This window comes from Fringilla coelebs (assembly GCF_963513975.1).
Source record: "Fringilla coelebs genome assembly, chromosome: 30".
NCBI lineage: Eukaryota > Metazoa > Chordata > Aves > Passeriformes > Fringillidae > Fringilla > Fringilla coelebs.
Window position 1 is genome coordinate 1,694,447 of NC_140056.1, and position 10,462 is coordinate 1,704,908.

The window sequence follows — 10,462 nt, forward strand, 5'->3', positions numbered from 1 at the left end:
GATCCAGTGCTGCCCCCCCCATCCCCAGGTTTTGGGAACCCCTAAAGGATCCAGTTTGTCCCCCCAGGCTCTGGGATTCCATAAAGGATCCAGTGCTGTCCCCTCCAGGTCCTGGAAAACCCCCAAAAATCCAGCGCTGTCCCCAGGCTCTGGAAAACCCCAAAGAATCCAATTTGCTGCCCCTCCCTTCCAGGTTTTAGGAAACCCTAAAGGATCCAGTTTGCTGCCCCCAAGTTCTGGAAAACCCCAAAGGATCCAGGGCTGTCCCCAGGCTCTGGAAAACTCTGAAGGATCCAATTTCCTGCCCCCTTCCAGATTCTGGGAAACCCCAAAGTTTCCAGTCTGCTGCCCCCAAACTCTGGGAAACCATCAAGGATCCAGTTTGCTGCCCCTGGCTTTTAGGAAACCCTAAAGGATCCAGTGCTGTACCCTTCCAGGCTTTGGGAAACCATAAATGATCCAGTTTGCTGCTCCCTTCCAGGTTTTAGGATTCAGTTTGCTGCCCCCAAGCTCTGGAAAACCCTAAAGGATCCAGTCTGCTGTCTCTGGGCTTTCGGAAACCATAAATGATCCAATTTGCTGCCTCCAATTTTTGGGAAACCCCAAAGGATCAAGTTTGCTGCTCCTGGGCTCTGGGATTCCATCAAGGATCCCGTTTGCTACTCCCAATTTTTGGGAAACCCTAAAGGATCCAGGGCTGTCCCCAGGCTCTGGAAAACCCCAAAGGTTCCGATTTACTGCTCCCTTCCAGGTTCTGGAAAACCCCAAAAGTTCCAGTTTGCTGCTCCCAAACTCTGGGAAACCATCAAGGATCCAGTTTGCTGCCCCTGGGTTTTAGGAAACCCTAAAGGATCCAGTGCTGTCCCCTTCCAGGCTTTGGGAAACCATAAATGATCCAATTTGCTGCTCCCAATTTTTGGGAAACCCCAAAGGATCCCTTTTGCTGCCCCTGGGCTCTGGGATTCCATAAAGGATCCAGTTTGCTGCTCCCTTACAGGTTTTGGGAAACCCCAAAGGATCCAGTGCTGTCCCCCCTCCCCAAGCTCTGGGAAACCCTAAAGGATCCACTGGCCCTCCCAGGTTTTGGGAAACCCTAAAGGATTGAGTTTGCTGCCCCCAAACTCTGGGAAACCATCAAGGATCCAGTTTGCTGCCCCTGGGTTTTAGGAAACCCCAAAGGATCCAGTGCTGTCCCCTTCCAGGCTCTGGGAAACCCTAAAAGATCCAGTGATGTCCCCCCCATCCCCAGGTTTTGGGAACCCCTAAATGATCCAGTTTGCTGCTCCCTTCCAGGTTTTAGGAAACCCTAAAGGATCCAGTTTGCTGCCCCCAAGTTCTGGAAAACCCCAAAAGATCCAGGAAACCATAAATGATCCAATTTGCTGCTCCCAGTTTTTGGGAAACCCCAAAGTTTCCCCTTTGCCGCCCCCTCCCCACCCCACAGTTTGTTCCCAATGCAGGAGCTGAGGGGGGGCTTTATTGGGGGGGGGGGACACGACCCCACGGTTTGGGGGGGCTGTGGGGGGTTCTGGTGGGGGTGGGGGGGCTCCCAGAGGCGGCTCAGAAGCTGGGCCGGTCCTTCTTGAGGTTCTTGTAGTCGGTGGAAACTGCCAGAAACTGCAGGAGGGAGGGAGGGAGGGGGGTCAGGGGGGGCCGTGGATTCCTGTCAGTGTCACTGCAGCCCCCCAATGTCACTGCACCCCCCCAGTGTCACTGCAGCCTGGCCTTGGTGGCACCCGGTGCCCCCTCCCCAAATTTCAGCACAAACTTTTGGGGGGGTTCTGCTCCAGGGCTGATCCCCTTTCCCCCTTCCTGTTTTGCCCTAAAAACGCCCCAAAATTGCCCTAAAAGTGCCCCAAAAGTGTCCTAAAAAGGCCCCAAAAGTGCTCTAAAATTGCCTTAAAAGAGCCCCAAAAGTGCCCTAAAAATGCCCCAAAAGTGCCCTGAAAGTGCCCCAAAAGTGCTCTAAAATTGCCTTAAAAGTGCCCCAAAAGTGCCCTAAAAATGCCCAAAAAACGCTCCCAAAGTGCCTTAAAAGTGCCCCAAAAAAGTGCCCTAAAAAGGCCCCAAAAGTGCCTTAAAAGTTCCCCAAAGTGCTCTAAAATTGCCTTAAAAGCGCCCTGAAGATGCCCCAAAAGTGCCTTAAAAGTGCTCTAAAATTGCCTTAAAAGTGCCCCAAAAGTGCCATAAAAATGCCCCAAAAATGCCCCAAAAGTGCCTTAAAAGTGCTCTAAAATTGCCTTAAAAGAGCCCCAAAAGTGCCCTAAAAATGCCCAAAAAATGCCCCAAAAGCGCCCTGAAAGTGCCCCAAAAATGCCCTAAAAGTGCCCCAAAAATGCCCCAAAATTCCCTCCCCCCCCCCGCCCCCAGCCCTCCCAGTTCCCCCAGCGCTCACTTTGTACTGGTCCGTGGGGCTCAGCTTGTTCCAGGGCTCGGGATTGTTCTTCCTGTCCCAGCTGGGAGGGGGTGACGGGGGGGGGGGGTGACATCAGCACCTGGAGGGAGTTGGGGACCCCTCCCCACCCCACTGCCCCCCCCCCAAGCGCCCCCAGCCCCCCCAGCCCCTCCCCAGTGCTCCTCGGAGCCTTCCCAGCCCCGTCACGTCCTGTCCCGTCCCCGAGGGGCTGGGGGCGGCCAGCGGGGCGTGGGAGGGGTCCTTGGGGACAGCAGCTTTTCCATCCCCACTTTCCCACCCCCCACCCCCCTTTTCCCATCCCCCACCCCCCTTTTCCCATCCCCCCACCCCTTTTCCCGCCCCGCCCCGTTCGGCCGGCGCTGCCAAGAGCAGAATTTTCCATCTGGGAAATGTTTGTGTGTGGATCCCCCCCTCTGGAGCTGTGTCCGGCCATGGCAGCACCCTGGGCTGAGCCCCACCTGCTCTGGGGGTGTGGGGTGACCCCCCAGGTGTGCCCAGGTGTGCCCAGGTGTGCCCAGGGATGCCCTCAAGCTGTACCTGACACTGGGGTTGTGCAGTGCCAGCCACGCTGGGCACCTCTGGCCCCACATTTTCCCACCCCCATCATGCTCTGGGGGTGTGGGGTGACCCCCAGGTGTGCCCAGGTGTGCCCCAGGTGTGCCCAGGGTTACCCCAGGTGTGCCCAGGTGTGCCCAGGGTTGCCCCAGGAGTGCCCAGGTGTGCCCCAAGTGTGTCCAGGTATGCCCAGGTGTGCCCAGAGTTGCCCCAGGTGTGCCCAGAGTTGCCCCAGGAGTCCCCAGGTGTGCCCCAGGTGTGCCCAGGAGTGCCCCAGGTGTGCCCAGGAGTGCCCCAAGTGTGCCCAGGGTTGCCCAGGGGTGCCCCAGGCGTGCCCAGGAGTGCCCAGGCGTGCCCAGGTATGCCCAGGGTTGCCCCAGGTGTGCCCAGGGCTGCTCCAGGTGTGCCCAGGGCTGCTCCAGGTGTGCCCAGGGCTGCTCCAGGTGTGCCCCAAGTGTGCCCAGGTGTGCCCAGGCATGCTCCAAGCGTGCCCAGGTGTGCCCAGGGTTGCTCCAGGTGTGCCCAGGAGTGCCCAGGTGTGCCCAGGGTTGCCCCAGGAGTGCCCAGGTGTGCCCAAAGTGTGCCCAGGTGTGCCCCAATTGTGCCCAGGTGTGCCCAGGGTTGCTCCAGGTGTGCCCAGGGTTGCCCCAGGTGTGTCCAGGGCTGCTCCAGGTGTGCCCAGGTGTGCCCAGGAGTGCCCCAAGTGTGCCCAGGAGTGCCCAGGCATGCTCCAAGCGTGCCCAGGCGTGCCCAGGTGTTCCCAGGAGTGCCCAGGTGTGCCCAGGGTTGCCCCAGGAGTGCCTAGGTGTGCCCCAGGAGTGCCCAGGAGTGCCCCAAGTGTGCCCAGGGTTGCCCCAGGAGTCCCCAGATGTGCCCTAAGTGTGCCCAGGCGTGCCCCAGGTGTACCCAGGTGTGCCCAGATGTGCCCCAGGCGTCCCCAGATGTGCCCTAAGTGTGCCCAGGCGTGCCCCAGGTGTACCCAGGTGTGCCCAGATGTGCCCCAGGCGTTCCCAGGTGTGCCCAGGTGTGCCCAGGAGTCCCCAGATGTGCCCAGGAGTGCCCCAGGCATTCCCAGGAGTCCCCAGGTGTGCCCCAAGTGTGCCCAGGTGTCCCCAGGCGTGCCCAGGTGTACCCAGGCGTGCCCCAGGTGTCCCCAGTCGTGCCCAGGCGTGCCCAGCCCCACCTGACATCGGGGCTGTACAGCGCCAGGCGCAGCAGGTACAGCACGGCACTGCCCATTCCCACGCTGATGAAGCCAATGAGAGGAACGAGCTGCAAAAAACACAAAAAAAAAAAAATAAAAGCGAGAAAGAGAAAGAGAGAGAAAAAAAATGCCAAATGCCCCGGTGAAATGAATATTTATCAGGCGGGCCGGGCAGCGACAGGCGGAGCTGCCACCCGGGAGATTTACGGGGACTGAGCTGCGCGGAGCCGCTGTCAGCCGGAGCGACGGGATTGAGGGAGGGAGGGAGGGAGGGAGGGAAAAACCGCCCGGTGCGGAGAGGAACGGGAGCCGGAACGAGAAATCGCCTCCCCTGCGCCCGTGAGACCGGGGCTGGCGCTGCTGAGGAGCGGGGAGGCTGTTCCCGGTGCTCCCAGTGCTCCCAGTGCTCCCAGTCAGAGCAAACCTCGGTTTATGGCACCTCCCTGAAGGATTTGGGGCTGGGGACCCCATTATCCATTCCCGGTGCTCCCAGTCAGGGCTCAGCCTCAGTTTGTGGCACCTCCCTAGGGGATTTGGGGCCGGGGCCTTGTTCCCAGTGCTCCCAGTGCTCCCAGTGCTCCCAGTCAGGGCTCAGCCCCGGTTTGTGGAACCTCCCTGAAGGATTTGGGGCTGGGGACCCCATTTCCAGCATTCCCAGTGCTCCCAGTGACTCTGCTCGGGGTTGAATGTCACTTTAATGCTCCTCCCTACAGGATTTGGGGCTGGGGACCCCGTTCCCAGTGCTCCCAGTGCTCCCAGTCAGAGCAAACCCCAATTTGTGGCACCTCCCTGAAGGATTTGGGGCTGGGGACCCCATTATCCATTCCCAGTGCTCCCAGTGCTCCCAGTTAGGGCTCAGCCTCGGTTTGTGGCACCTCCGTGAAGGATTTGGGGTTGGAGACCCCATTCCCAGTGCTCCCAGTGCTCCCAGTCAGAGCAAACCCTAATTTGTGGCACCTCCCTGAAGGATTTGGGGCTGAGCACTCCATTATCCATTCCCAGTGCTCCCAGTCAGAGCTCAGCCTCGATTGGTGGCTCCTCCCTGAAGGATTTGGGGTTGGGGACCCCATTCCCAGTGCTCCCAGTGCTCCCAGTCAGGGCTCAGCCTCGGTTTGTGGCACCTCCCTAGAGGATTTGGGGCTGGGGACCCCATTCCCACTGCTCCCACACACTGGGAGCTCCTGTTCCTTATACTGGGACACACTGGGAGATTCTGCTCCTCATGCTGGGATGGACTGGGACACACTGGGAGCTCTTGCTCCTCATACTGGGATGGACTGGGGCACACTGGGAGCTCCCATTCCTTATACTGGGATGGACTGGGACACACTGGGAGCTCCCGTTCCTTATACTGGGATGGACTGGGACACACTGGGAGCTCCTGCTCCTTATACTGGGACGGACTGGGGCACACTGGGAGCCCAGAGCGGGTCCTGGGCCCCCTCCCCCACGCCGCCAGCAGCCCCCCCACCCCCTCTCCGTGCCCCCCCCGCCGCCCGGCTCCATCCCCGCATCCCCCCCGCTCTCCGATCCCCGGTGCCCGGAGCGCCGCGGCCTCGATCGCGGCGGAACCGAAGCGCTCTGACCTCCCCGAGCCGCGGCGGGGGGAGCGAAATGAGAGCGGCGCCGGCCCCGCGCCCCTGGGACGGAGCCGCGTCCTGCCCGTTACCGGCGGCGCTGCCGAGAAAATGCCCTAAAAATGCTCCGGGCTTCGGATTCCCCACCGGGATGACACGGGCGGCTCCCAGTGTGGGGTTCCTTCCTAAAGGATTTGGGGCTGGGGACCCCATTTCCAGCATTCCCAGTGCTCCCAGTCAGAGCAAACCTCAATTTTTGGCTCCTTCCTAAAGGATTTGGGGCTGAACACCCCATGTCCAGCATTCCCAGTGCTCCCAGTCAGAGCAAACCTCAATTTGTGGCTTCTCCCAAAAGGATTTGGGGCTGAGCACCCCATGTCCAGCATTCCCAGTGCTCCCAGTCAGAACAAACCTCAGTTTGTGGCTCCTCCCTACAGGATTTGGTCTTGGACACCCCATTCCCAGTGCTCCCAGTGCTCCCAGTAACTCTGCTCAGGGCTGAGCCCCCCTTTATGGCTCCTCCCTGAAGGATTTGGGTCTGAGCACCCGATTTCCAGTGCTCCCAGCGCTCCCAGTGCTCCCAGTGACTCTGCTCAGCTGCACCGCCTAAATCCTACAGGATTTGGTCCTGGACACCCCATTCCCAGTGCTCCCAGTGCTCCCAGTCAGAGCAAACCTCAGTTTGCAGCTCCTCCCAAAAGGATTTGGGGCTGGGCACCCCATTATCCATTCCCAGTGCTCCCAGTGACTCCAGTCAGGGCTGAGCCTCGGTTTGTGGCTCCTCCATGAGGGATTTGGGGCTGGGGACCCCATTTCCAGTGCTCCCAGTGCTCCCAGTCAGAGCAAACCTCGGTTTGCAGCTCCTCCCTGCAGGGTTTGGTCCTGGACACCCCATTCCCAGTGCTCCCAGTGCTCCCAGTGACTCTGCTCAGGGCTGAGCCCCCCGTTATGGCTCCTCCCTGAAGGATTTGGAGCTGAGTACCCCATTCCCAGTGCTCCCAGTGCTCCCTGTGCCCCAGTCAGAGCAAACCCCAGTTTTTCCCTAAAGGATTTGGGGCTGAGCACCCCATTCCCAGTCCTCCCAGTGCTCCCAGTATGGCCCAGTTCCCACCCAGCAGTGCCCAAACCGGGCTGGAATGCTGGATGCCCATGGCCATCCAGGGGGTCAGGGCCCTCAGCAGCTGATGGTGCTCGGCCCCATTCCTGACCCCATTCCTGACCCCATCCCGGCCCCATCCCTGACCCCATCCCTGTCACCATCCCTGGCCCCATCCCTGACCCCATCCCAGCCCCATCCCTGACCCCATCCCTGACCCCATCCCTGATCCCATCCCGGCCCCATCCCAGCACCTTGCCTGGCACCTTCCCTGGCACTCTCTCTGGCCCCATCCCTGTCCCCATCCCTGGCCCCATCCCTGATCCCATCCCTGACCCCATCCCGGCCCCATCCCTGACCCCATCCCTGTCCCCACCCCAGCCCCATCCCGGCCCCATCCCTGACCCCATCCCGGCCCCATTCCTGGCTCCCTCCCTGACCCCATCCCTGACCCCATCCCAGCCCCATCCCTGGCTCCATCCCGGCTCCATCCCTGTCACCTCCCCTGACCCCATCCCAGCTCCATCCCTGACCCCATCCCAGCCCCATCCCTGACCCCATCCCTGTCCCCATCCTTGACCCCATCCCAGCTCCATCCCTGTCCCCATTCCTGGCCCATCCCAGCTCCATCCCAGCCCCATCCCAGCTCCATCCCGGCCCCATCCCTGACCCCATCCCAGCCCCATCCCTGACCCCATCCCTGACCCCATCCCTGTCCCCATCCCTGACCCCATCCTTGACCCCATCCCAGCTCCATCCCTGTCCCCATTCCTGGCCCATCCCGGCTCCATCCCGGCCCCATCCCGGCCCCATTCCCAGCCCCATCCCGGCCCCATTCCCGGCCCCATCCCGGCCCCATCCCGGCCCCATCCCGGCCCCATCCCGGCCCCATTCCCAGCCCCATCCCGGCCCCATCCCGGCTCCATCCCTGACCCCATCCCGGCCCCATCCCGGCCCCATTCCCGGCCCCACTCCCGGCACCGGGCGCCACCCGGAGCCGCCGAGCCCGGCGCTCTCCGCCGCACCGGGAATTGCTGCGGCTGCCGGAGAGGATCCGGGGCAGCGGGGCCGTCTCGCCATCTGCTGCCGACACCGCCTGGGTAATTAATGGCCGGCAGCAATTAGAGCAGGACAATTAGAGGCTGCCAAGCCGCAGGTGCCAGCGGTGGAGCCCGATTTCCCCGCAGGCCCGGGGGGTGCGTGGGAGGCGCGGCGCCGTGCCAGGCTCTGCCCGCTGCGGTGCCCGGCCAGCCGTGCCAGCGGGCTGCGGTCGTGCCAGCGCCGCCGGTGCCTCCCGGCCGCGGTGCCATCCATCACTGCCAGGCTGCGGCGGAGAGAGCGCGGCTACACCTGGCCGGCAGCGGGGGATGGACGGACGGACGGACGCACGGACGGATGGCGCCGCAAAAATTGCCCCAGGCACGGCCGTGCTGTGTGCAAGCAGCCCGGACCCCCCGCGCTGTTTGCACCTCAAGTTTGGGGTCTTCTTTGTGCCCCCCAAATCCCTCACGGGGACTGGCAGGGACAGAAATATCCCGGATTTCCCCGTTCTGCGGTGGGGATCACTCAGGATCCTCGCCCAAGGACGTGGGAAGCCCCCCGAGGGTCCCAACTCCCCCTGCCCACCCTGCTGGCGCCCCCCTGGCAGTGCCCAGCCCGGGGCTTGAGGCGTTTTTTCCCCAAACCCCTGAATTTGGACGTTTTGAGGGGTGACAGGGCTGGATCTGGGGTGAGTGGGGAGGGGGCTTCGTTTCCATCCCCCCTGACAAAGATGTCCCCAGATGGGGGGGACACGGGGGAGGTCCCCTCACCTCTTGGGGGATGGGTAAGAATTGAGGTGGAAGGAAGGAACCCCGAGATTGCCCCAAATCCCCCCCAAATCCCCCCAGACCCCGGCCCTGGATGGAGGAAATGGGGTGGGGGGCACGGGGGGGGTCTCACCTGAGCACGGGGGATCCCACCTGGCCTTGGGGAAGGGGGGAGGGGGCTCCTCAGGACCCCTGGATGGGCCGGGAGGGCGGAGGGACAGCGGGAAGGGGAAACAGGAAAAACGCGGGGCAGGGAGGAGGATGAGGAAGGTTTGGGGGGGTGGGAGGAAGAGGAGGCCGAGGAAGGTCACAGAGCAGGAGGGTGGGATGGAGGGAGGAGGATGTGAGGAAGGCCAGGGGCTGCAGGCACGTGGGGAGAGGTGGGCACGGAGGGCTGGGGGCTCCCCGGGAGGAGGAGGAGGAGGAGGATGATGATGGGGGGTCACTCACTCCGGGGTGCCGTTTGACATGCCGGGAGAACATTCCTCCACGCAGGGGACCCTTCATGGCCGGGGTGGGATCGCTCCGGAGGCTCCCGAGGTCCGAGCGAGGCTGGACGGGAGGGGAGGGAGGGGAGGGAGGGGAGGGGAGGGGAGGGGAGGGGAGGGACAGCCGGGGACACCCCGGGGACACGGCCGGGGAGGGAGGGAGGGCGAGGAAGGCTGGAGGCCAAATCCGTCACCCACCGCTCCTGCCACCCTCGGGGTGACACGGCTGTCGAGGAGCGACCCCCGGTGTCCCCACCCAAAATCCGGGAGGGATGGGGAGGGTCTGGGTGGAACTTCATAACAAAATTCAGAGATCCAGGGGGGCACCCAAGGGGTCTGGGGGGACCCTCACCCCAAAATCCAGGAGTTGTGGGGAAGGTCTGGCGGTCTGAGTAGATCTTGGCTACAAAATTCAGGGTTGGGGGGGGACCCAGGGGTCTGGGGGGGATCCTCACCCCAAAATTCAGAGGACTCAAGAGATCTGGGTGGGACAAGGGGGACCATGAGCACAAAAAATCAGAGATGATGGGAGGTGCCAGGAGCATGGGAGGCACCTTGGGGGTCCGGGGGGGCACTCAGGGGTCCGGAAGGGGCACCCCGAGGGTCCGGGGGGGCACCTCGAGGGTCGGGGGGGACACCCTGAGGGTCCGGGGGCTCACCTCGAGGATCCGGGGGGCACCCAGGGGTCTGGGGGGGCACCCTGAGGATCCGGGGGGGCACTCAGGGGTCCGGGGGGGGCACCCTGAGGATCCGGGGGGGCACTCAGGGGTCCGGGAGGTCACCTCGAGGATCCGGGGGGGCACCCAGGGGTCCGGGGGGGCACTCAGGGGTCCGGGGGTGCCTTTGCCCACCTGCCCACACCCGTGCCCGGCCACAGCCACACCTGCTCGCCATCCGTGCGGTCCCACACGTGAGCCGCACAGCCGGGGGGGCTCGGGGGGGCTCGGGGGGGGCTCCGGGGGTGGGGGGCTTTGGCAGCTGCGGCGCTGGGTTATTTTACAACCGCTCGGAAAATATTATTCAAGATGAAGGAGAATCACGGCCGCTGCCGCCGTGAGCGAGCCGGGGCCGTCGCCGGGAATTTATCACCCGGAATTGGGCGCCCCCCGCGCCCCCCCGGCGCGGAGCGGTGATGAAGTGCTTCATTAATGGGAGATGCTGCGGCTCGGGATGAACGTGCCTGCACCTGAGCGCTCGCTGCTTCCTGCGCCGCGTTCAGCCTCCCCCCGCGGGCACAGAGCCCTCCCGGTCCTTCCTGATCCACAAATCCAGAGGGAAAACCCACAGAGCCCCCCCGGATCCACAGAGCCCCCCCCGG

At 63.2% G+C, this 10,462-nt stretch overlaps 1 protein-coding gene across 1 annotated transcript; it reads right to left on the reverse strand.

Annotated features, from left to right (window-relative positions):
* Positions 1-1,476: 1,476 nt before the first annotated feature.
* On the reverse strand, positions 1,477-9,203 carry NDUFA4L2 (NDUFA4 mitochondrial complex associated like 2). Its single transcript, XM_084223712.1, has 4 exons — positions 9,107-9,203; positions 4,155-4,243; positions 2,396-2,456; positions 1,477-1,617 (listed from the first exon to the last, which is right to left on the reverse strand). The coding sequence occupies exons 1-4, from the start codon at positions 9,161-9,163 to the stop codon at positions 1,561-1,563; spliced, it is 264 nt and encodes an 87-aa protein (XP_084079838.1). The 5' UTR covers positions 9,164-9,203; the 3' UTR covers positions 1,477-1,560.
* Between the last annotated feature and the right edge of the window lie 1,259 nt (positions 9,204-10,462).

Excerpts from the sequence above, each read along its gene's own strand:
- NDUFA4L2 (XM_084223712.1), bottom strand. The coding sequence starts at position 9,163 with ATGAAGGGTCCCCTGCGTGGAGGAATGTTCTCCCGGCATGTCAAACGG. Across the intron at positions 4,244-9,106 it reads ATGTCAAACGGCACCCCGGA|CTCGTTCCTCTCATTGGCTT; the intron begins GTGAGTGACCCC and ends TGTTTTTTGCAG. Across the intron at positions 2,457-4,154 it reads CTGTACAGCCCCGATGTCAG|CTGGGACAGGAAGAACAATC; the intron begins GTGGGGCTGGGC and ends ACCCCCTCCCAG.